The 27,163-nt window shown below is 38.0% G+C and overlaps 1 protein-coding gene across 3 annotated transcripts in view; it reads right to left on the reverse strand.

The window, feature by feature from the left end:
• Nucleotides 1-26,731, reverse strand: part of LOC146454138 (dual specificity tyrosine-phosphorylation-regulated kinase 4-like) — a 36,938-nt gene extending 10,207 nt beyond the window's left edge. Inside the window, exons 1-13 of one of the 3 annotated variants that reach the window (XM_085095744.1) lie at nucleotides 26,433-26,731; nucleotides 26,140-26,239; nucleotides 16,991-17,061; nucleotides 15,410-15,467; nucleotides 14,500-14,562; nucleotides 13,408-13,440; nucleotides 12,259-12,324; nucleotides 3,986-4,047; nucleotides 3,333-3,409; nucleotides 1,602-1,733; nucleotides 1,145-1,313; nucleotides 439-493; nucleotides 139-191 (exon numbers count right to left, since the gene is read on the reverse strand). In XM_085095744.1, the coding sequence (XP_084951870.1) occupies nucleotides 139-191; nucleotides 439-493; nucleotides 1,145-1,313; nucleotides 1,602-1,733; nucleotides 3,333-3,409; nucleotides 3,986-4,047; nucleotides 12,259-12,324; nucleotides 13,408-13,440; nucleotides 14,500-14,562; nucleotides 15,410-15,467; nucleotides 16,991-17,061; nucleotides 26,140-26,232 (932 nt within the window). In that variant the 5' untranslated portion in view covers nucleotides 26,233-26,239; nucleotides 26,433-26,731. Of the gene's footprint in view, nucleotides 1-138; nucleotides 192-438; nucleotides 494-1,144; nucleotides 1,314-1,601; nucleotides 1,734-3,332; nucleotides 3,410-3,985; nucleotides 4,048-9,045; nucleotides 9,438-12,258; nucleotides 12,325-13,407; nucleotides 13,441-14,499; nucleotides 14,563-15,409; nucleotides 15,468-16,990; nucleotides 17,062-18,570; nucleotides 18,701-26,139; nucleotides 26,240-26,432 lie in introns of those variants that run through there. The other 2 variants (XM_085095745.1, XM_085095746.1) reach the window with 2 other exon arrangements.
• Nucleotides 26,732-27,163: the final 432 nt, after the last annotated feature.

Here is a 27,163-nt window from a genome sequence, read left to right on the forward strand (position 1 = left end):
GACTGAAAGGCTGTGTAGATCCTGGAGGCCAGATTTGAGCGGGTATGAAAATTGGAAAATGATGCATTTTGGTCTGCGATGTGTCAGGATTTGGAGAAACAAGTGGCACACAATTCGAGGAGACGCTTTTCAACTTACCTGAAGTAGAAATAGTCTATCATGTGAATGAGATTGTAATTGTTTTCCTTGTCCTAGAAAGAAAGAAATCATAACTGAGTTGACCAGGAATTTCAAGTAGTTCAAATAAAGGCTTGACCCTCTGAATTGATTACAACAAACAAATAAGACATTCGTATTAAAAGCTTTGCCATTTCACCCTTTACCATTTCATTTGTAGACTCAAATGTTGACAGGTTTAACAAACAACATCAAATCATAACTGTAGGATCGAGTATACTTAAAGCAAAAGGCTACAAGGAAATATGAGAAAATACTGACCTTTTTGCGCAAATGCTCTAAAAGTTTTACTTCAACTAAAGCTTGCTGATGAAATCTGTAAACCAAAGAAACCAAAAAAAAAAAATTACACACGAAAACGTGACTCGATGCCGAGAAATGATTCAAGTAATCACTTCCAAGTGTTTTCAAAATCAACTTCAATCCTGAATTTCGTTTACACAGCAAAACAGTCGTCTTTGTTTCTGTTGAAATTCACCGAGGCAAACCCGAATCATCCAAGTGCGAACTTGCGAGGCGCGCGTGGATCTTCTCGCGTGTCTCTCCCCAGTCTCTCTCTCTATTTTCTCGCGCTGTTGTTTTGGCCAATGACGTGAACCGGCTTATAATTTTCGTAAAATAATCAGGGAACTGGTCATAGCAAGTTCGCTCGAAAAGGAACCACGTTGTCTTGGGTAGGAGGGTTATCGAAGACACCCCCTATCTCATGAACATTACCAACAAAATTTTGTTAGATTTAAAATTTGACTTGACACAGAAATATTCAGCTAGCAAGAGTCAGTATTGCTAGATAAACAAGAAGAGTGAGGTTTGAATCTCATTGTCATATTTTACTGCTGGATAGAGGGGTGGGTGGCTAAGCAATAAAGGCACCATCTTTTGAGGTTGGGGAAGGGGGTGTAGGCAAGGACCACCATCTATTTTGTGGTTTGCTGGGTCCTGTTCGTTTAGGGGAGCAGTTTTATACCTCTTTTTGTTGCGTATAATTTTGACGGCCACATGTTGCCCTGTCTTGTGATCTAAGGCCTTCACCACCTGTCCAAAAGAGCCTTTACCCAGCACTTCCAACACTTCATATCTGTACACAAGATGATCGTGTAACGCTTTCAGATAACTGCCATTCTCGTCATCATAACCTGAAACAAAACGGAACAGACATTATAAACTTTGAAACTCAAGGACGGTTTGGCTACTGTGCATACGTTCTGCGCATCTCGGGGTGCGCATCGAATTTCTCCTTGTAAAATCAATTGCTTATTTAACCTCTGAGGTCATGAGAATTAAGGATATGACCGCCCAAGGTGAATTTTATTGATGTTTTAATGACTTCTCCCGAGTACTTTCATAAGAAAAGCATGGGGGCAAACAGGAGACTTTGTCCTTTGATATTGGGGGTTAAAGGGTTAAGGTTTATTTTAACTCACCGCTGTTCTGAGGAGCCCCTGGGACGCCTTCAATCTTCTTCGCTTCTAAACCAAGAAACCACACATCCGGGAAATCGAGAATCTCCGACTGCTCAAACGTTGACATTTTGTCCCCATAGTTCTTGATGGCGACTGTAGATTGCGTGACAAATAAATGAAAATTAAATAAGGTAAAGCGAATCAGCGTGTTTGTATTAATTCCACCCGTTAAATAACCTGACTCGTCCCCAGGTGTCTCTCTTTAGTCAACTTGGCGTGCAGGGTGTTGTGGGATTGTTTCCCCTCGCCCCTGTTTTCTGCTCTTTCTAGAATATGCGTTGAGCCCTGAGGACGTGGCATGTAAATGACCTGGCTTGCAAAGAGTTTCTCTCTAGCTCAATGATCACGTTGCGTACTCAAAGTTTTTTCGTTCGTTTGTTCGTTTTCGTGGCATGCGGAATAATTCACCTCTCTTCTTTGGTGGTGCGAGTATGATGTCACTACCCAGAAGTCAAAACTTGACCCAGGTCCTTTGATCATACGCGGCCCGATTTGAATTGAGTAATGACGGGCCAACGAAACCAAAAAACAAGGTAACAATGATCGGACTTCCCGTACGAATTTCTAAATAAAACTTGGCACGGTAAGTTTTCAGCACTTTTACTTTCGAAAGCTGAGCAGAAAAAGAAAAGTAAAATTTTGGTCATAGTAAAGAGTAAACTGCAAAAGACCACGAAAGAAAATGCTATCAGTATACGCAGGATCTGTGAAAGATCTAATCAGCCAAAAACTAAAATATAAGTAACTGAAATAACTGCAGGGCTGATACAGCGTAGAAAACTTAAAACTCACATGGTTTTGTCCATGTATTCGGTGAAGGATAGTTTGGTCTTTCCTGACTCAGCTTTTCGCGGCAGCGGCATGATATTTCAGATTTTTTTTGTTCATTGTTCGTAGTCACACGCTATGATGTTGGCAAACATTTAACAATTATTGGACGAGGTTGAGCAAAATATCGTGATTTGTCAGTGGCAAGCAGATCAATTTTTTGCCAAAGCCGTAGGCTGAGGCTAATTATTGATCTGAGATCCTGACAAATCACGATATTTTGCGACAACCGAGTTCAATAATTGTTTTATCATTCGATCACCAAGTTTGTTTTTCGTGATTAATTTTGGAAAATCACTCTCTGACAGCTCAGGGAAGCGTTCTGCTATTTTCATTCAAGAGCGTGGTTTCAATTACGCATGAGCAGAATATTATTTGCAGCAAAACACAGTTGGACAGTATTGCGCATGAGCAGACCATTATCTGTAGGTAGTTATTTGCAGGTCACGTGGTTTGCTCTCAGCCAATGAAAAGGAAGAAAAAATACATCGAATGATAATTCAATTTGGGCCCATCCGGAATCATTACCACGTGCGTTTAGTAGACAATTGACCTCGCCTTAGTTGATCATTCTACTTCTTGCTGCTAAACCGTGCTGACGAGAGCCAACCAGCTAGAAACAGCTGTCCACGGTTGCCTCATTCTGTTGATTCTCGGTTTGGTCTCTATCATGTCGCTCTCGTGTTAAGTTTTCTACGTAGTCTGATCAGCCTTGCAGTTATTTCAGTTCCTTATATGATCATGGTAGCACTTTAAAATATTTACTATCTTTTTTCATCACCATAGAGTTTAAATACGCTTTTAACATTTCTGATCCAAGCAAAATCACATAAAAATACTGCTACACACTGTACCAATTCTTACCGCTTGGTGACATGGGAAGTTTGAGTCCATTAGGGTCTCGGCGCACACGTGTAAAAGTCTCATTTTCGCTGTTGGTTCTGCAAAAACAATATTTGTTAAAGCAAACGTTCAAATAAAGCACAGACTACACAAACAACTTTTTTCTTCCACAAAACGACACGACTTTACAATGACACATGGCCAGCACCCAGGTGAAAAACACGAGGGCACTTGGCCAAAGCTTATCCCAAAATAGAAAGAACAGCTGGAAGATTGTTGGTCCGGGAGCAATAGGGAGCTTAAGAGGCTACTCAGTTCGGTGTCGGCAACGAGAACGTCACAAAACAATAGGACTGAATGAGAAAAGCAAAAGTCTTGCACCTGATGCGCTGCAAAACAAAACTCTGGTATATAAGTATATGCCGCGCGAACAGAAATTCTAAATTCGGTGACAGTAAAGCAAATTTTGGGATCCAACTCGTCGCAGACTGTTTACAAGCGATTTAGTATCGTCTTGATATAAATACTGTTAATAACAGCTAGAGCAAAAGTAGTTTCCCATGCAGTCCATATTTGGGTCGTCACGTGACACCCAATAAAGGTTGCATTGGAGCCTAGTGTCAAAGAAGAGTGGGCTGCAAAACAAAATGTTAACGGGAAAAAATTTAACTCACATTAGAGTGGGATGTCTCTTAGATCCTTGCTTGCTGTAATCACTCAAATTAAGATTCTGCGCCTTGGAAAAAAAACCAATTAAAACACGTTAATGTTAAAAGAAAACGCTTTACTTTTTCGGGGTAAAATATTTATTGAACAGCCATTTCAGTAATGCGTGCAGCAAATCCGGATTCGGTCTCCAACGCAGCCGCTTTTAGGAGAGTGAAGTTTGATTTTAACGACCATATGCAGCGAGGAAACACCAGTAAAATTCAAACTTTCTTTTTGCGTTGCTAACAACAAACTGAACGCCACAAAAAGCTAATAATTTGGTTTTCAGTGCCCGGCACTCTATAGGTTCACGTGAACATGTGTACTTCGGTACGTGAAAGCTGTCTCCCTCGATTATGCTATTTTAAAGGGACACAGTCACCTGGTGCACATGCGCATTAGATACCATTTCTTAGCTGATTTGCATATCACACTTCATCACAAGTCTCGCGCTGAGAAGCGCATCCTTTGAAAAATGTAAACAAACCTTGTCGGGTCGAAATTATTATAGTGATTATAGACCTAATGTCATTTTAGAACACTCATTTTCTTGAAACCATGGAGAATTTACTGATGGACTTGTCCAGGGAAAGTCAAACGTCAACGAATACCTCTGAAGTCGAAGAATCATTTAATCGTTTATGTCGGTATCCGGTCGTGTGAAAAATTATCTTAGCTGTTTCTACGTTTCACAGTGTTTGCATGAGAAGCAAATTGAGTTCAAATATTAGAGAATATGTCAATTTTAAAACGTAGCGAATCGACTGAGCTGCAGTGTAGCGAGACGACTTTGTAGCGAAACTACCGGTAAGCTTTATTTCTGCTTTCAATCATATATTTTGCTTTTATAATTTCGTTTCTACAACTTCTCCGTTATCTAAATTTAGGAACCAAACCCATGTCGTTGCAAGAACGCTTGCTCGACCCGTAGAAAACAAGGTCCTACTGGAGGTTTTCCTTGTCGAGGAGATAATCGACCGTGTACCGAAGCTTGTCTTCGTCTGAGCTCCAAACCAAGCAGCCATGACGCGTAGTTCGAATCGTTTACGAAGATTCCCACCGCACGAACCTTTCGTCAGGTTGAGAAAGTGTAATTTTCCAAATATATATAATGGTGATTTGTTCTCCAATGTTTTTGATTGATTTCTCTCGTTATTTTAGTCAACGCAGGCGATTTCTTCCGCCCGGCGCCTTCACGTTTCCCACCTCTTCTTTTCATGTTCCGTTGGAGACGCGATCCATACTGTTTTTAACCAAATATGATAAAATAATATCATAGGATGAGCAAAATCATACTCAGAAACAGGTTTCCAGTAAAAGATTGAAAATCCAACAAAACACTGGGAAGATTGAAGCGGATTTCTAGATGCCGACGCGTACTTTTGATTTCGGGTTGAGGTGGACGCTTTTCAAAATTGACAAAAACTAGCGTCCAGGTCAACGCGGTCACAAAGGTGACTGTGTCCCTTTAAGCTCGACTTTCCGGAGTTTTTCAAACGCGCTTTGATAAGCCAGGAAACTGCCAAAGCTAACGGCGGAATTCTGTACAGCAAAGCAAGACAAAGCAAAGGAACTTGGCAAAACGCTGGTGCGGCCAGGAAATTGTGAGGATCAAAACGGACAACAGTGGCAAACACCTCACAACCGAATCGAAGGTGTATGTTCGCCTTAGTTCGGGTGCACAATAATTTGCCTACTAAATGTCCAAGTACGTTTCTTAATTATGAATTGCTTCCACACTACCAATGGGAAGACATTTTGTGAATTTTCATACGAAGAACGAACCGCGGACGGTTTTAAACTAGGAAACAATCGACTGATTTTCCCAAGTTAGATGTCATCCGATGCCAAAGAGATTCATTACCAAGCTAGATCATAACTTCTAGGCTTACATTGATGCAAATGCAGTTATCAAGCTTTTCAAAGTGATACTAAAAATCGGTGATCAATATAATCTCTTTAAGGAGAAGACGTGGAGAGCCGTTTCTCTTTATTTTTTACGATGCTGTTTCACGCAACACTCACCTGACTGAAATTTTTAAACTGACGTTTGGCGAATGTCGAGTGTCCAAAAAGTTCTAAGAAGCGGAATATTTTTCCACGAAAAAAGAGAAAAGAAAAAAATTTACTGCTCCGCGAAAAATAAAAGGGGGACAATTTCCCTAACTTGTGATCACGGAGGATCGAAGTGGCATTTCACTACATAAAACTCCAGTTCTTTTTTTTTATTTCTTTTCTTTTTTTTTTCGGTAAATTTAAATATTGGTACATGGAAAACACGTCCACTTTTTCGTTTTCCGGTACAGTTTCAGGGCCTTTAAGAGGGATATTTGTGCACATTTATGCAACCGTAACAGTTCTTAAGCTGAAATTTGGCGAATGACGAGTGTCGCGAAATTAGAGAGAGCGGAATATTTTCCCACGAAAATGCAAAATGTTCTTTTCGAAAAAAGAAAAGAAAAAAGGCGTATTAAAATTTCCCTATCTTACGGACGATCGAAGTAGCATTTCACTAAATAAAACTCTAGTTTTAAATCCAAATATTCATACATGAAAAATAAGCCCTTCTGGATATAAATATTTCGCTGAAAAGATCCGTTATGAACCCTTCCTGGATTCGTTTGTAATTTTGCAAAAGTAATCGAAGCCAAATTCGTCAAAGAAATTGCTTTCTGTCTTAATGAGGAAGATTTGTAAACAAGATATTTCGCAAATTGAGGTAAAACTTCTCGAAGTTATTACGCCTTTGACAAGTTCCTCTTTCACAATTAAAACCCGTTATTATACAAGTGTCAAAATGTCAATTTGACAACTTTTCTGAAATTTCAAAATTGTGAGCCGGGTAAATATTGCCACAGAAAAATACTTAATCCATAACCTTCAATTGAGTGTCACACTTTAAGGTTTCATACACAGAGTCAGACTGAAGCTTTAGAACCGCCTTGTATGGAAAGCGCAAGAAAAATTGCTTGCTTTTGGATTTCATCCAAAGTCTTTAAAAGCAGCTTGCTTCGCGTAAATAAACAGCACCACAGTAAAGTACTGCTCGACAGCTTTCCCACTTAAAATTAATGGTAGCACTTTAGGATTTTACCTTGATGTCACTTTGTACAGCACAATTAACAGTGCCGCCATAAACTATTGCAGATCAGTAGCTTTCATTAAATAGAATAGTCGCGTAAATTATCATACAGACTGTACAGTTAGCACTACAGCACTTGGCTAGCAGCTAAAGAGTCCAACCATACGCGACGAGAAAATTGGCAAATTACTTTTTTTGTCTTGTTTTGTGGCCTGTAAAACACTTTGCAACCAAACTTGGAATTCGGGCAACATCAAAGAGTTTAAAAGAGTAAGAGAAATGCAAAAAGCGAATTTTGTTGAAAGCAATCGCAACCATTAAATTTTCACAATTTTAACAGTGCGTCCGCCGTAGTCATTAAAGTATTTCTTGAATTCATAGTGTAATCTATTCGGTGAGATAGTGGTATTTAACTCTTAATGTATGCTTTTAATGTGTTTATAATTTAAATGCATCTCAAAACCCACTATAGCAAGAACTTTCAAGAATATTCAAGTGAAAGACATTTTTGATAACGCAATGTTCTCCCCCCAAATTTCCGATCCACTGTTGGCTTTCCACATGCAAAACGATGTTCGTTCCAAAGCTGACAGGATTAATTTCCCATGCCACGAGTGTCTGAAGTGTCATTTCAGCTAAGACAACTCTAGTTTTTTCATCGCAATTAAATCTGATTGCCTCAACCGATAATAGTTTTCGGGAAAGAAGACAACGGAGACGCGTTTTAATCTGCACGAAATGATAAAGAATGTAAAGTTCAAACATTAGAACACCTTCCACAATGTAAAGCAAATAAAAAAGAATATTTATTTCAGAAAAAGACTTGGAAAATGATATCCTTTTTTTCACGTAAGGATTTGGGGCTTTTTTACACAAGTAACTGTATAAGGCATTCTGACCTGTTCAAATCAAATTTGAGTAGCCGAAAACTGATTTCAAGGAAACGAATTGAATTCCCGAATATACCTGTAAAGGACGTCTTGTCGACTACATGGAAATCCGAGGTCGCCTCCTTTTCTCGCAACCACAAATCAACAATTTGATAGCCGTCGGAAAGGAAATTAATTTTCCGATGTTGCAGTGATATCACACTAAAGAAAACTCTACTTTCTCATCAAAATTAAATTCGCAAATCTCGGGCGGTGAAATTCCCACTAAACAGCTACTCCAACGAAAAGAATCGTTTGATGAACTTGCAATACGCGAGGCGCCCAGCCAACATTTAATAATGTAACATTAGTTTCCAATACAACCGCGAGCCAGACATTTTCACATCTATTTATCTTACGTAGATTAAGAGACACCTTGAGCCGGTTTCTTCGCCTTCATAATCATAATATTGCGACAGTCTGTCGGGTTATTTTGCAAGAAAAAATCATTTTCCGTATTCAACGGTTAACAATGAATTATTTTCGAACACCCACTTATATTAAGAGTTCATAGCTTGAAAATACTGCCATGCTTCTTAAACATCGACATATACCACATATCCCTCACAATAAGGAAACCTGCTATCAAAAACCAACCAACGCGACCAAACAGCGAAGATAATTCATTATTTCCACAGATGCGGTTTCACGCCGACTGTTCATTGACCTTCGCGACAAAAATAAACCTTTTGAGAAACGAGTTCTGAAATTTGCATGTAGAGTTTTTTTGCTTGAAAAGGAAGAGTACTAAAATCGCGGATAAGACTTCATCGAGGTGAAGCGCCAGATTACTTTTAAATGCAAATATTTGAGAATTATTTACTGTACTAAACACTAGCAAAACAAATTCATGGTTTCATTTCATTCTAGTACAATCCCCAAATGTACACAACGAAATTGAGTATGCTGTGAAACGGTCGGGAAAATGAGATTATCAAATGCTCACATTTCGTGCTGAATTGGGCTTTATCAAAAAAATCCCCAACAGAGAGATAAGAGTTTGAACAAGTCTAACCTTCTTTCGCTGTGCAGAATGCAGCGAGCCTGCCAGTCCAGTGAAAACTCGGATTTTCATCTGTCCTCTCGTCAATGTGCTTGTATTTTGGATCGAAATGCCTGTCTTTTGGCTCTGCTTCTGCCCATGTTTAACCATAGTACAGCGTTTTCAATTTTGTTCGCTAAACCGGCCGTCGTCACAAATTGTCGTGTACTGTCGTGCACGCGGATTATCTAAGAACCTTGCTTCTCAGTGTAGCATTAAACGGAAAACCATTCTCGCGATAACGCGTTTTGTAAGTAAATGAAAATGAATAATTCTGTTCCCACACAATCAAAACACAGCTTGAACGGCAATGAACGGTGGATAACGAAAGAGAAAAATAATCATTTGTGTGAAAACAACTCCGAATACATCTGCTCTGAAAAGGAAAAACACGTTGCCAAGCGATGGAGATTACAGAGTGGTTTTGAAAATTATAAATTATTCAATTTGCTTAGACGCTAATGAAAAAAGTGGAGTAATTTTCCACCTGCTCCGGTAACGTACTCATAAAAAACCACCGATGGAAAAACCATTCAAATGTCGGGCCTGGAAGCCACTGAAGTGCAAAGCACGAGAAAAACCCAACATAGTGCGTAAAAACCCTTTAAAAGCCGACGAAACAGATCAACATTTATTTCGGTAAAAAAAAGAGCATTTTAAAAACACTTTAAAAATGCCGGCTTACGGCATGTTCGCCAAAATAAAGCAAACAAAACAACTAAACGTTTGTTCTTGTGCACCGAACGCGCCTGTAATTACTGGGTGCTGATAAACACAACTTTAGACAACGTCCTGTCATTAACACGTAATTATGACCGTCTTAAACTTAGCAACGGATAAAAACAACAAAAAGCCGGAACACGCTGGAGGGAGAACCAGCACACGTACAAACACAACGCCATGATACGAAAATAGGAAAAAACTAATGGCGTTTTCCATTGGCATGAACTGGGCGACCAGTTTGTAAATGGAACACACTCTTTTTGAACGATCGGTTCCGCAAGTATTGAAAATGGCAAATTATAAAGGCGCTGTTAGATTGAGCAAATTTTTCTTGCAAGTTGTCGCGCAATCTCGTTGCACCGTTGCGAAGCAAGTTGCACGGATCGTTACTTAGAGTATCATACCCTGAAATGAATATGTCTCGTAACGTTTTTGCTGCAGTCACCGTTGGACGAAGTAGAACCGACTTCTAGTTCTCGCAACGGTTGCGGCAACAACAAAAAATTGCGAGAAATGCTCATTTCAGAGCATGTTACACTACGCAACGATACGTGCGACATGTGTCGCAATGAAACTGCGAGACAAGTAGCAAAAAAAATTGCCTAGTGTAACAGCGCCTTAACACTGAATTATACGCGTTGAAAGACCTGCATACGGATGAGTAGTCGTCAGACACAACGGCGCATTCCGCTTTCAACCGAAAAGCACACTTAGAGCAATTTTATAAGGGGCTGTTATACGACGGAGGCAAACTTTTTTTTTTATTTACCTCATCCAATGCAATACTGACGAAACTACTGCGTAGCAACTTGCAGAAAACATGTTACACGCTGTAACGTATCTTGCAAATTTGCGCAAAGTTGAAGACTGGGCTAGCTTAAATGTAATTCAAAACGCAGTTGTTCACTGTGAGACAAATTGCGAATAAGTGGTTACTGGTTACAAGCTCAATTTCGCCCCCAACTTTTCTTGTAACGCCATTGCGTTGCATTTGCTAAAAAATTGCTTGTTACGAATGTTATTCAAAAACAACGCGAAAGTAAATTCGCCTATATTTGCCTTAAATCCGCCAACTTGCCACAGAAACGAAAAACACTGTATTGCACATTGCTGATGATGGCGATGATTGATGATGAACTCTTGCACGGTGTCAGATTAATTGCAAATAATCGGCTTTCACAAAGCCGTGATAAATAATTTAAAAGTACAGGTGCCAAGGTGAAATGTGACTTATAGTCCAATTTAAATGAAAATATATTAATTTTTTCCTGGAACATGACTTACAACGATTGAAACTAATGCAGGATGAACAAAACATAAACGGTGCTAACTGAATTGCACACTGGAACCTAGAAATCAGTTTGTTGTTCTCGTGGTCATTTATCAGAACGCATCAGCACAAACGCAGGCACAACATGTTCCTGTATTTATTATTTATCAGTTATTAACACAGTTATTTTGAGATAACAATGAAAATATTTACTGCCCTAGGGTACAGTCGATGGGGGCTATTCTTAGACCGACTATCTTCATTCCGGTTTAGGAAGAACCCAATACACGGAATTGAAATTTTTAGAAATAAAACAATTCTGCCTTGTCCGAGCAAAATTAGAACATTTCAAAAAGAACTCAACCGTGTTTATTCGGAGTGAACCAAAAGCGTCCCTGAAACTTTCCAAACAGAAAACAATTGTACTCTCTCCAAAGCAAGTCTAGAGCTATTTTTAATTAGTGACGTACAACCAAAAACGAAGTAATCACTCTGGCCAATCACAACAGACGCAAACACAATAATGAACCAATCAGAGTTCGAGGCAAATACATGTTACCGGCGCCAAGCGCGGGAAAACGCGTGCGAGCAAGGCACGATTGGTTTTAGAGTTGCTTCTCATTGGTTGAAAAACTGGCTCGAGTTTTGCTAACCAATCATAGCAGGTATTAAAGCAAACCCAACGCCAATGGCAATTACTTTCAACATTGAATTAAAAACCGCTCTAAAACTTTAAAAAATAATGCAATTCCGCGTTTTTCAAGAGACAGCGCACGAGGGTTAAGGTTAAAACGACAGCGATAGCTTGATTTTTCGTCGCTTTTCATGACAAATTGAGTAGAAAAAATAACACTCTTTGGGGACGGTTTTGTATAAGGGGGGTCGGGATGATGGAATTTTAGGGGGGAGGGAAAAAATTAAGAAGCCTGATGATCCGATGGCCTGGAAATCTTTTGCAGCAGTGAAAACAGAAAAGAAATTATTTGATGTGACCTTTCTTTATTATTGTTATTATTATTTACGCCCATAGGGGTAAACATAATTAAGATGCCCCCCCACCCCTCACAAAAAATGAAGCCTTGAAAGCATGCGCGCGAGAATGAACAAGAAAGCACGAGAGTCCTCAAAGATATCTTGACGATAGAAGAAGGGAGGTACCACTTTTATCATTCATTTTTTCTTGTATGACTCACCTGCTTGCTGGAACTTTTGAGAATATTTTGCTGATTCAGCAGCTGAGGAAGCTGATCCGAAAATTTCTGTGAGATGGAATAAAAACGGGAAACATTCAAGATATTGCATTTTTGGCGCAAATGTACTTGTTTAAAAGAAAGGTATATTAGAGCCGATTTCATTGTTGCTACGTTTCAGGGCTATGATCCGCCAATCGGAATAGTTCGACGAAGAGAGACAATAACATTGACCTTAAATTTACTTGTGTTGCAGTTAAGCCGCCGTTACACGTTAAAACTTTTAGCTGAAACTTGTGTGCAACGGCGAACGAGACCAGTTTCACGAAGTGGTGTTACGCGGTGAAACTCTTGTTTTTTCACCACTGCGACCGTTGCGAGCCGTTGCAGAAGTAGAAAACGGTTCTATTTTTCGTGAAACTTGTCTCGCAACGGAAGTTCGAAAACGTTTCATGAAACCGACCATGTTACACGGTGCAACGCCTGCTGAAACTTGTCTCGCAGCGCCGTTGCACATAAGTATTAGCTGAAAGTTTCAACGTGTAACGGTGGCTTACTTAGTGTGCAAAAATTGATAGATTCGTTTACCAAAAGCCCCTGGCCCAGTTGCTGAAAGCACGATTAAGCTAACCTAGGGTTGGTGTGAATTTCGACGACTGCTTAATGATTAATCAATGAAGATTATTCATTAAGGTTTTAACCTTCAGTTTTGACCTTTCTCTACCTTAAAGTTTGCTAAAACATTTCGAAAGAGCGAGATGAAAAGCTTGGTTTTGTTTTAATATTTATGAGCGTTAATCGGCTTCGAACAACCGGGCCTTGGTGCGAGGTGAAGGCGTAGTTGGGTGCGGGCAGAGATACATAAAAATGGAAGAAAACGATTGCGTGTAGAAACATATTTTTCTATGTTTTCGGGAAAATGTAAACGGAGGCCTTTGAAAACGATTTTGGAGGATGGGACCACACATGAAGGCTTGACAAATGACTACATGTGCAACTTGCGTGTAATTAATAAAACAATCAATTCAATAAAATATGCATTGTCTGTGTTTTTGAATTCTCTCTTGACTTTTCCTATGGTGTCTCCTATTTCGATGAAAAAACTCGACTCCTCGCAGTTTTAAGAACGGTGAAAAATATTGGTGGACTCACCTTTCCTTCTTTTATTCCACCGTGATCATCTCCCTGTAAAATAAGAAAAGAAGACAAAGTAGGGTCGGTTGATGACGAGAAAGTTTTCATTGACAACTGTTTGGACAATTTAAACTTGTCCGTGCGTCAAGGGTTAACTTGTTCAAAAACGGGAATGGTAATTTTTGAACAAAGGCACTTATAAAATACTTAAAAACTTGAAGGTTTCTTCCTACAAACGAGAAAATAGAACACTCGCCAAACTTGAATATAGAGTCTATAGAGCCTCATTATAATTACAACAGGGAAGAGATATGTGTCAACAATATTCGCCTTTCCAAACAGCAAACGTTAATGTAGAAATGAAAGATCCAAAAATTACAAACACTAAAATGCCAAACATGATTGTAATAGAGATTTTCTGCATTGAGATTTATACACAATGGACAATATCTCTACGCTACAGCCACGTAGAAAAACTGAACCCAGAGTAAACGAATGTTTGGTTTTTATCACCATAAGGAGAGTCGAGTGCTGACGTTTCATTCGTTTCGTTTTATTTACAAATTTATGGCATTCAAAAACAGAAGCCAAGGGATGAAATGCAAAAGAGTCTAAAAACCCATATTAAAGCAGATCACCAATGGTACTAAGATGAAAATAATGATGCAAATTAAAATATGCAGGCTTTCTAGCCTCAAGCTTGTCGCTCGCAGTGCTCTCTGCTCTCTTCCGGCGCCATAAGAAGTCGACTTCACCTGTGGCAAGACGAGCGTTAGACTTTCGTCAGAGCGAAGAGCCAACACTTGAAACATCAGCTTTCAAATCTCTTAACGGTGGCCAAATTATTCGTTTCTACTCGCCCAACGACTTGGCACCACAATTTCTTTAGAAACAAACCGCCTTATCTCTTTGAACCTAGAGTACATTTGACATTTAAAGCGAGTTCGGACAATCGCGACGACGTTTGACAAAACGCGAATTCATTTTAAATAGTGCCGTCGCTGTCGTCGGTGCTAAAGCTCCCCAACAGTTTTTGTAGGTAACAACAAAATGATAGCACAGGAAATATTTCTTATTTAACCTGTAAGTCGTAATTTTGAAAAACCCTACCTGGCCATGATGCCTGTCAGGTCCAAGCTGCGGTAACGTTCCAGGTAGAATGCTTGTCACTCTCTGAAAACAGCACAAATGTAATTATTCAAGGTGCTTGAACTCCCTTGCCATACTGTACGTACAGTGTAAAATTATACTAGTAAGCACTATCTTGGACAAAACGGTTGAGAAACGTTTTTTGGTGGAGCTACAAATTTCAATGCTACTCTTTGCACATCAACCACTCCCCCCTCCCCACCCCCTCCCCCTCATCAGTGTTGGTCCACGGCTGAAAAAAAAAGGCTGGGTAATCGTCCGACCGTCAAAGCAACATTGAGTGAAGTGAGGGAGGGGGGAGTGAAGGTTTACTACATTTCTGCTATCGTTTTCTTCAGGGTAGAGGAAATCTATGCGCCAATTTGTTTTTCTAAACTAATTTTGTCCAAGATTGCAGTTACACGGTTTTGTTGTTGTTGTTGTTGTTGTTTTTTGTTTTTGACTTTTTCAAAGAAGCTCTTCGATAGTCTCTGTTGAAGGGAGACGCTACCCCCCCTCCCCTTCCCCTGTCAACATATTGTCAAGTCATCCATAGTGTGTCAGGACTTGAGAACATTAAATGTTTCTTTCTTTACTTGTGTTAATTGTATATTACAAACTACAAAAAAAAGGTCTCAATAGGATCATAGCAATAGGCAGGTTAAAAGTTACAGAAAAACGACAACAGTTTGATTCTGAAAACATGTTTCGGTACCTCTTCAGTTTTAAATTGTACAGTACAAAGCTGAATTTATGAATTCTAATAAGTACACACAAATGCTAATGAGAAGGAGAAAAAAAACTGTAACAGAATAATTAAAGAAAACGTGACAAAGTGTGACTAGAAAGAGCGTTTTTTAATTTACATAAATTATTTTTAACAATAACATACCTGCTGGCCTCGAACAAGAGGTTTTCCCTCAGTGTATTTTAAAATAAGTTCATTTTTGCTGTAAAGAAAGCAAACATTAATGATTAGTTAAATGAAACTGAATTGAGCAGTATAATATGTTTTTTACTTCTCCAGCATCATTGGTTGTTTTCTTGGTAAACATTTTAAAACATTTTGAATTAAAGTTGTGCTCAGTTATAACTCAGTACTGGAGTCATTAGCCACAACTAAAATTAATGTGGTTCTGTTTTTTAAGTCTGAGAATCAAATGCTCAAGTATTGAAACTCAAATAAAATTTTTCAGTTTTATTTGTTCAAGTGCTTTGATTTCTAATGTCAACACCAGATTGAGGGAATATCCGTCATTTCTTTGTGGACAGTTTTTGTCCTCAGCTTATGATTGTCATTTTCTTATAATTATAATTGTAATCTATTGCCTTGTAGCCAAACCATCTGAACTTGAACACCAGTAAACATCAACATAATACATTTATCAACTTGCATGCTTTCAAAATTCGTTTAATCTAAGAAGGTCACTATGAAAATCGAGTCAGTTTCTGCAACTGGTAATTCTTATAAAGGGCAACTGCTCGCATGAAACCAACTAAACCAGCACTTTCCTACACACCTATGGTAGGTACTGTTCATTGGCTCAACTTTTTGAGTCTGCAGATTAAATGCTACATGTATAGTACAACCATTCACTCAGATAATTTCTAGAGTCCATTCATGTCACTCGTGACCAGTATTTCCGAAAATGAAATGAACATTTGACTTCGTCTTTGTAACGTCCAGCATTTGAATGGAATGTTGAACATTTCTCTGGAAATCTTTCCAAAAAAGAGATGCATCAACTGAAAAAAAGATTCAAAATTCTTGGGAAACAGCTATTCTTGAGATTCTTAATGCTGTGATGTAAAGAAAAATTCATAGCTTTATACTGTCAATAAACTGGGGAAATTTCTATGGGAACTCTGAAATCTTGCTGGCGATGTTCAAAACTGACATGTAATATATCAAACATGAGGAAGAGTGTTTCCTCCGATTTCCAAACACCGAGAAGTAGGTTGGAAAAACGAGGCGCAGCCGAGTTTTTTTAACCAACTTCGAGCTTGATATAGCTTCTCAAACTATTGATAATTCTTAGAGAAATTCGAAGCAAAAGTTCAAAAAATTTTATGATAATTAAGATCACATTTCTAAACCTCCTTCACAGTAGTGATTTGCTTTGTTTTGGCTTGATGAATTGTTAATGAGTTTGAAAAGTAAATTTCAAAACTCAGTTCAAATTTCAAAAATACTGGTCACGCGTGATGCAGATTGACTGTAAGCCCTTCAGTGATGCTAACTGTCCCAATGCCATTCAACGCAAAATCCCTCAATGGTGATCAGAATCTTATTTCTCCTCACATTATCACTGCTTAATCAAACATACAAGTAATGAGAATAAAGGAAATCATCACAAAAGATGAGACATCTTGATTTTTAGACAAATTCTCCCAACTAGTAATATAAGAAATAAAGTGAAAACAGTAACGAGAAGATGCAAGACTTGATCTGCAGGCTTTAAGGGGAAATTACCTCAAGTAGCCACTGCTAAAAGTACTGTTAGCATGAGAGTTTCCTCCACGATGGCTTCCTTGATCAGGACTCTGAAAACCCCAGAATTAAAATTAATTTTCCTTTGAACAAACTGTCATTGTGCAGGATTCATTTGAGTGTGGTATTGCAGGATAAAGAAATAAAAATTAATGTTGTACCCACGGTGCCTGCAAGTTACATTTTGAACAGCACCATACCAAAGTCAAATTAAAGACTTGCCTGCTACATCAACTGGCCATAATCTGAATCATACTTGAGCTTTTGTTGTTTTTTTTTTTTCTTGATTAACAACAACACAGAAATCACAATAGTATGATTCATATCCGATCATGTAGCTTTGTTCTACATTGTAAATACAAGCATTACATGTATACCATTAACTATTGTCAATGAAAAAAAATTTGAACGATTGTATGAACATTGTAGAATTGTTATGAATTAAGACATAGCTATCACTTGTTAATCCATTCCTTGGAATAAACGATATTTATCTATATTTAAAATATATCTAAAACCCAAGGCTTGTCATTTCAAACTTTTTCTCTAGTCCTCATGATCACCGTGTTAAAGATAATCAGATGATGACTCCACTGTACTGTGTTGTTCTGGAAAATTGTCTAACCCCCCAAAAGTCCCCAGTGGTTAATTTCAAGCCCCTTACAGGTCTTTGCACCTCCTCCTTGGTATAATATACCTGAGAACCCCCTCCCTAGGGCTCAGATCCGACCACCCCACCCTCCAACCAATGTTTCTTCAGCAAGTAACAATTTTATTAACCTGCGCAGCAAGTGTTTCCGTTTGTGCGTTTTTCGCTGTTTGACCACAAGGAAATTGGCCTAATTTTGCACGCATCCAAAGTACAGAAAAACTCCAAGGAAATGCTTGTTTCGCAGGCTACAATATTATTGACAGTAAACAAAGTGGAAAAGAAAAAGAAACAACTGTGTATGAAAGTATTATGCATTAATCAACAAAAGGAATCCCTATCAACAAGCAGCTGCACTACTGGGAGTCAAACAGGATTACAACAATGGTTGGGAAACATAGAAAGGACAAGCTCGCATGAAAGACAAAAATCCTAAAAAAATATATTTTAACTATAAATATAATTATATCAAGACAAAGATTCCCATAATCACCACAAGAAAAAAATACTGTATTTGATCATTAACTACAGGTGATTCAAACGATCTGTAGTTTTCCTTGCTTCTTGAAATTCTGAACTACATCACTCAAACATATGTGAGTGCCTAAAATTTACATCTTTCAATTTGCCATCTTCTCATTGTGACAAGTTGTACTTATGAAAAAAAATCATTCACAAAAGAAGTGCAGTGAAAATGAAATTTTTAGCACGTTGTTTTGAGATTAACTGCATGGCTTAAATTATCAAAAAATTGCTGCATTCAACAGCAACCCAAGTCCTCTTTATTCTCAAATTTTTAAACTGAAAATATGTTTTTGTATATGGAAAAAATGAATGCAAATTTTGGGCCATAGTTATGTATTGAAGCTTGATCATTGAATTTGTCAAAACATTGTGCTATTTCCATACTTACAGCTTTACTGCTTAAGTCTTCTGAAGAGCTGTGGAGTGTTTTATGCTTGTGTATGACAGCCGATCCCATAATATCATTGACTGCAGATATTACAGCAGAGATATAGACTACAAACCAACGGGCAAATCCTTCTTGTATAATTATTCAAAAACATTGCACTCATAAAGAATTAATAAGTTTAGTTTATGTTAATGAAAATTTCACAACCATGGCCTGTCTGCACCTTTCAATCTTTAAATTAAACTCTTGTCAAACAATAGACAATAAAACAACACCAACTGTACATATGATGCAAGTATACACATTCATATGTTTAGAAGGACTGTCACTTTCTAATTTAGATAAAATTGCATGAATAAAGACTGGCTTGAACTCAACAAAACATAGCTCGAACTGAATTGATTTTTATAAATTTTTGTTCTGCCAGAAAGCATGTTGTATTTAAAAGGTGTCAAAATGGTTTGAATTTGCATTCAAAAATTGCCTAAGCCCAAAAAGACATATTATCTATTCATTGTTATGTGGTATATATTTACTCAGTTGAGCTACATTTCCTTTTGTTTACATGCACCTGTAAGAGAATATAATTAAAACCTAAAGTAAATGTGACAACAGAATAATAACCATTTGAAAGCTTTTTTTGATATAATAAATTTCGTTTAAAAAAAAAAACTATATCATGTCAAACTCGGGTCAATAAATTCTGTGATACATTTCAATTGTTCCTCAATCATGATCACTAATATGAAGATTTCTAATAGTAGTATTGACCAGAATATAAAACAAACAAAACAGGAAAATGAGAAAATGAAATGTTTTTTAATTTTTGTAAGTACATGTATAACTTTCAATTCCACGAGTTTAGTATCTAGAGATCAGATTTTTCCTCATTTATTTTTAATATTATATTTTTAGTAAATAGGAAGCCTTTCGTACACTGTACTAGTTACTGTGCATTTTTTTATATCTTCATTTTTGTTTTATTTTTCTAACAACTTTAATTAATGGACACATTTATAGCACACAAAAAATACAAAAAAAAAATAACAAGAGATACTTGTACAAAAATATGTGAACAAGACCAACGGGTTCAGCCTAGAATGTACTCCTACCCACACGAGGCACATTATAACTCCTTGAAAAACTACAAAACACTAATAAGAACTAAGGTAAAACAGCATTAAGAAACAAACACAATTATTAGGAGAAGTGGCATGGACAATCTATAGAGAGAGACCATGAGAATGGCATGTCTATGCCATAAGTAACTGAGAATAGAGAACTACATGTATAAGTCATGCAGAAATGAACACATTAGTCAGATTGAAATTATTCAGACAGCTTCCAAAAGAAAGTTGCCATACAAGGGATCTGGAGCTGGCTCATGCCTGAAGAGATGGGTTGTATATATAGAGGGCATGTTTTGATGTACCTAGAAGGAAGTTTTCTAGGAAGACTGCCAAAGTGTGGGAGTACAGATCCCAGAGGATAATGAGAGAGAGGCCCTGCCAGGGTAAATTCCGACAAGCGACATGGCCCAAAAAGTAGCGACAGCGCATGAAATAAATTCGCGACAAAAGACAACTTTTCTCGACAAAACTCCGACAGTGACAATAAGGCCGAGAATTAACGACAAAGAACGGTGATTTCATGTTTTTACACTAATTTTAGTGTGATGTAAAGGCCAACAAGGGGAAAGTTTGACCAATAAAAATAAAGACAATAAATTTTCGCTAAATTCTGGTGTGAGCGTGTGACTCGCAAGTGGTGAAGCCTTCGTCCATATAGTTTTTTACCGTTGATTTGTGTTATTAGCAGACCTTTTCACAAGGTTAGCGTGTGTGGTTCTGAGATGATAAAGAACCTCGGCTCGCAATTTATTTTCCGCATCACGCACCGTTTTTCCTAACCTTAAATTCCGACAAGGACAAACTATTTTCATTAAATTTCCGACAGCGACATGAAGCACTGACAAAACACCGACACTGGACATTTTAAAATTCAGACAAGCGACACGCCCCCCCCCCCCCCCCCCTGGCAGGGCCTTGAGAGAGGTGCAGGGTTGTGGGGAGCTGCAGGGTCTGCTGAGATTTAGATGGGGTTTGGTAAGAAGAAATGATGCAGGATGAAGAGTTAATTGCCCCCAAAGTATACAGCAAAGACTGTCAGGTGTGACCCCATCAGCTTAACAATCCTGAACTTAAAAAAAAAAAAACAATCCTGAACTAAAAGCGCTGAAATCCCTGGAAGGTTGGCAGTCACCTGATGACAAGGTCAGGGAGTCACCTGCGGTTATTTCTATCGGAAAAGAACCCTGTTTGCCTAACATTTTCCCCAGCAGCTGTACATGTGTTCTTCAAACTCATACTAATTATGTATTTCTTTGTATTTAGAGAAAAACAGAAATGTGTTCTATAAAAATTAATATGTAATTTGTTACAGTACATGTACATGTATATACCCTTAGAATGCATTTTCAAAGTACACCAGCATAGCATTTTCCAGACTTTTGAAACCTGTCCTAGTCTACAAGTTTCCCTAATCAAGCCATGTTATTTTGTTTGCCCTTAATTTTGCAACGATTTGACAAGTCTACGTAGTGACAAAATTATCTCATCACAGCTAGTTTACTATTGTTTTTAAAAATCCCTTCAGTTTATGTTGTTTACTTCAAAATAAAAGAACTACGAATGTTAATGAGATAATTTGTTCATATCTGACAAGATTATGATATTGTCTGCATCTATAAAGTTTAACTGCTCTAGTTGTGAAGTCGTCAAGGTAACACTATTCTGTTTGTAAATGCAATTTTGAACAATATATATTTATTTTGAACTTGGTGCCTATTAATTAACAGAAAGGATTAATTGAACAATAGAAGGATTAACTTCTGGTAAACTTTAAGATTACCAGTGGCATAATACACAAAAGAGCAAGCGAGACAGCAGTGGATTTGAAAGAAATGTTTTTGACTACTGTACACAAAATTAAAGCAATTCATCTTAATCAAATCCAAGTATTAATTGTGAGGTTAGATGTTTTTTGCCATCTTTACTTGATTTCTTAGACTTGGCAATTTATTATTCTACATAAAATTGCTCTGCACAAGAAACGTTTAGCAAGCACATTATTTTACCATCACCTACATGTAACTGATTTGTACTCAATGTTTGGCTGGCTCGCTGATGCAATAACTGACTCATTTATTACTAAATAATCCCAGTACCTCCCCCCCTCCCCCCAACTCATGCCTGACTGGCTGAATGATGTACTGAACGATTGCACATATGCAAAGAACAGCTGGCCACATTGTTCTCAAAATCTCTCAGGAATTGACAAGCGATGCCATCATTGAACAACTATGATGGAAGCCGCTCTCCGAAAGACGAGAGGAACATGCAATAAAAAATTAAAGAATTAGTTATGTGTAATAACTGTCTTAAGGGGCTTGTTCCTGATTTATTCAAGGACTATTTTAACACTGTGACATTCATTCCCATAACACTAGATTCAGCAAGAACTTTTCTATTGATAAAGTCAAGTTAGAAATTTCTTAGCATGCTTTTTATTGTAAAGGTGCAGTTATTTTTAACTCATAATTTTTAGCCTTTTTTAGCATTTTTAACATTCTACTGTTCTTAGGACGACTCAATGACTGGTCAAATCAGACTCACAGCTGTGCATTAATGACAGTGAGATATGATTGAATGAGGCCACATGGACTACTTACATGTAGCTATGCACTGTAAGGCCTGGTTCAGACTCCGTACTTCACATGAGCGGAATCAAATTCGAATATAGACTGACCCAAATTATTAATCCTGGCTGAATTGATTCAGACGCCGAACTTAATTCAGCCCAAATTTATAATACTCTGACGCATATTACGACTGCAGAAAATTGCAGATTTGTAATAATTTCTGCATTTGTTTTCGGCTCATGTGAAGTACAGCGTCTGAATCAAAGCCAGTCCACAGCCGTTATTCCCGGCTGAGCCAGGAAGGAAAAATGGCTGAGCCAATCCGAATTAGATTGGTCGTTCTAAATTGATTCAGGTGCCGTACTTCACATGAACTTAATTCATTGAATTCGATTCGGCTCAGGTGAAGTACGGCGTTTGTACTGGGCCTAAATATGGGTATTGATTTTAACCATTTTGGTCTGAAAACAGGACAGTATGGGTTTTACTGACCAGGGAGCAGATTAACAAAGCCCTCCCAAGTTAAGATGTATCCTATAATTAGTAAATGTTTCTGATCAATACTCTATTGTTACAAATCCACACTTGGGATGATATATTATTTATCTTACAAGGGCTTTATCAAACTGGTCGAAGGACTGAAAATGGGTGTGAATTTTAGAGGCCAGGCCCCGGTTGTTCAAAGAGCGGATAAATCTATCCCGTGGACAAATCACTATCCAGCAGATAAAATGTACTGCAACCAATACATTTTACCCACTGGGTAGCAACTTATCCACTGGATAAAGTTATCTGCTTTTTGAACAACTGGGGCCAGGTCTGAAAATTGGTATTGGGTAAAATTAATAATGATACATTTTATATAAAAGTATTTATAATTTAGGGCTGAACCAGGTGGTTCAACCCCACCAAACAGTCAGCACCCCTCTTCGGAGATGGGGCTAAATTTTATGACCCCAAAAATGTCCCATTACACACAAAAAACTGCATGGACCCAATAAAGTGCAATGGGTATGCATGAAACATGGCCTAAAAACTCCCTTTTTCTCCACATAAAAAGACAGTTTAAAAAATCAAGAGAGTGCATCATGTTTCAACTAAAGGGGTGTCTGGTAAAAACCCCAGGTGATTTCTGATAAATTGCTAGATTCTCCTTCGAAATTACCTTGTATTCACTTGTGAAACAAAAGAGAATTTGAACCTACATCAGAAGTCACTTTAAGGGCCTTATTCCGTACACCCCTTTAACTTAAGTTGATTCATTGATCATCACGTGCATCAGTCACAAATGTTTGGCAGCTAAGACTTCGGTCATTCTTTCAAAGTGACAGCTAAAAATAGCTGTCAACAAAAAGCTGACAAAAAAATTACATGTGTATTAATGGCAACACCAAGAAAGCTATTAAAATTAAATTAATGTTAAACATTCATAACAAAATCAACCAGAATATTTTAACCCAAAATACTGAAGCAATACAGGACTTAATGACTGTCTACACTGTAACTGACTGACTGCAACTGCAGACAAAATTAGTTGAAACACTACGGTTAACACCCAAGATAACGAATGTGCCTATAATATAACGCGTACTCGCCCTCTCTCCCCTTCAATGTTGTGTTCGTAGCATGTCTTTCACTCCGGCTCGGTGAAATTCAACATTGAAGGGGAAAAGGGGAAGAAGGAAGGGAACCGTTTCAACAATTTTGTCTGAGCGTGTCTTTTTTGTAGCAAATTAGAGAAAATATGTTATCTTCAGCGTATACGGACAGAGATGCTTGGGAGTTTTCGTTACCTTGGGTAGTTGCTAGATTTCATTTAATTTGCCTATGTGTTAGCAGTGATTAATAGAATTAGAAAGCGTTTTAAAAAAAAAAAAACAGTTTTTTGAGGAGATTTTTGGCAAAGACATTGAGTTTGTGCACAGTGTAGGAAATGGCGTTTTGTCCAGTCACAGTAATATGGCTGACGGTGAAGTAGGCTTGTCAGGAGAGACGTACTCCGACTTGCCGACATTGAGGTCTAGGTGACTTCAAATGGTTTATTTAGTAACTTATAGTCAAGGAAATCTGGAGTTGTAGCTACACAGGAAGAATTTTCCAGAACTAACATCAAATAATTGATGTGGTGACGCGCACGTGGCCCACGTGTGACGGTTCACCATGTCTCTTTTAGGATTTACGTCTTTTAAAAAAGAGCTCATGAGCTGTTAATGCAGATGTCAATTGTACAGTTTACTGTCTGAGTTTCAGACAAAACTTTATAGAAATAATGTATTATTTGTGCGAATCAGCAGCGGTTCACCATGGTGAACCGTTTATTAAAAAGACAATTATCCTGTTTACTTAACACGCAACGGTTCACCATGGTGAACCGTTGGTATCTGCCCAAGGAAACGTTGCAGGAAACTAAATATTAGCAAAACTTGTGTGTTATCCTTTTCTTGTTAGTGTACAGCAAATGGTACACATAACGAGTTACTTTCACAGGCAAAAACAGGTTATGATGTTATAGAATTCACTTCACCATTGTACCATGGCAGCACGCATGAATAATTAATAGGTGAAGTGAGTGGTGAAATTAACCACATCTGTTTCAATATAGTGTAATTCATCATTTGCACTACTGAAAAGAAATAATAAGTTCTAATTGTTCATGGCAATGCATGCTGAATAATAAATAACGTTTTTATAGCTTTATTTCAACACACAAAAAACGGCAACACCGCGCAGGTTCCTGAAACGAAGCGTGACACAAACCTCTGTAACAATTTCTAATCTTGGAGTACTATCTTTGCGTCAGTCAACGCTCAGACAACTGCAGACAAAAGATAACGAACGTGCCTATAATATAACGCATACTCGCCCTCTCTCCCCTTCATGAAGGGGAAAAGGGGAAGAAGGAAGGGAACCGTTTCAACAATTTTGTCTGAGCGTGTGGCTGGTTGAATGACGGAGTGACTGAATAACAGTCTGCCTGCGTCTGACCTTCTGAATGACAGACTGATGGATAAAATAAGCCTGTGAGGGCTAGCTTGCTTGATTGATTGATTGAATGATTGGCTCAACAATAAATCATGAATTCAAATACATGAACATGTATGCTTATCCATTTACGTTAAGGGGCACTTCCAGGTAAAACAACCCAAACAAAACACAGGTGACCTTCAGTCATGTCAATTGAATTGACAAATTATTTTATGGAATTACCATGTTTTGTAGCGAAAAACACCAAATCATATAATTTTCTATAAGCCTCATATGACAAAACAACATATACTATTAAATGAATACATGAATGTTACACTCCCATGATGTAAAGGTGCCGAGGCATTTCAACTATTAAATGGTTCAGTCCACTGTCTTAAAAACTTCTTTAAAAGGTTTCGGAGATCTTGTGAATAAAAAACACTGTATTGCAAAAAAAAAGGGGGGGCGAAAGTTTTTCGATATGAACCAACTGAAGTTAACTGATGATCCAATTTCGTATCCAATTACTTTTAAAAATAGCATAATCATTTCGTTTTAATGCTGTGTTTTTTGTAAGCAGCAGGAGTCTTGGGCAACACGAGCAGTAGGCTTTCACTCACTCTGTCACTGTCACGGGCCGTTCCGGTCTCAAATTTTTTTTAAACGGTTTAATACGCCGAATTAAAGACTTAAGCTTCAACGTCTGAGCTATGTTCATACAATAATCACAGTGAAACTAACTTCGAGGAACAAAAGGGAAAAGCCAGTAATCTGGGATAACTGCAAAGCGATCGGCTGCCGCGTTCGATGACCCAGCTCGACCTGAGCGCTGTAGGAAATGAATAAGCTTTGGCCTCATCGTGTTAGTTTAAACGTATTAAAGCTTACCTATAAAACCTTACCTGTGTAATGTTCAAAGATTTCTTCGATCTCGTTTGCTTTAGGAAGGGAAGTAAATGCTGTTTCCTATCCTTTGAGCGATCGTCTTTCCCCATGGTCGATCTTAAGAAAAATACACGCTGCTTTTGAGCTAAACTTGGACATTTCATGCATTTCAAAACCTCACCAAGCTTGCTGCGTGAGTATGTAAACAAAACCCACAAAACTAAAATATTTACCCAATAAAAGAGATTGAAATAGCAATCCTCTTCAATTAAACACAAAATATTGTCATTAATTTAAAGATTGAGCTTACTTTCTCTCCGAAGGAAGACCACTATTTGTCCATGATATTCACAACGAAAGATCACTCGCTGCCGGGTACTCGAAACGCGATTGAAAACGAACAATGGTAATTAAAGTTATCGCTTATGAGAAGCTTCTAGTAGCCACAGAAAGCATTTTGCAACAACGGTCCACGTTTTTCTGGCAAGCTATGACCATAACTTTTCCAGTATTTAGGAATTGCCAGCAGAACAGTCCTTCGAAAATTCTGTTTTCGAAGATAGTAGCTTTCCAGCGCGTGTGAAATTGCGCGCGAGCTCGTCACCTCAGTTGTCAAATATCACCTTGGAAACCAGCCAATGAAAAAGCCCGGTAAAGAGTGAGTAATCGCTTCATTTACGCATCATGACATTTCTTTCACGTAAAAGTTTACACGAGTTTTACAAGTGTTTGCACAAATATTCGACCCTACGAAAAACAAATATACCTTCAAACAAAGACCATTTCGAAAAGCCGTTTTGTTATGAATTACTTCAGTGGCGCAAACGAGCAGTAACTCCTTGCATTGTCATAATAAAACAATGGAACATAGACAACATATAAACAGCACACCGCAGCATGTAATTTCAAATTTGTTGATTCAATTTTAACGACTTAAAGAAGCCAATATTTTCTGAAAGAAGTAGCCAAGAGAATGATACGTAGAACCAACTGCCCTTTCAAGAAATTGAACACGTTTAAATTTGTCTAGTCTGCTTACAA

The sequence above is a fragment of the Pavona decussata genome, unplaced genomic scaffold, assembly GCF_977016875.1.
Source record: "Pavona decussata unplaced genomic scaffold, jaPavDecu1.1 SCAFFOLD_313, whole genome shotgun sequence".
In the NCBI taxonomy this organism is placed as follows: domain Eukaryota; kingdom Metazoa; phylum Cnidaria; class Anthozoa; order Scleractinia; family Agariciidae; genus Pavona; species Pavona decussata.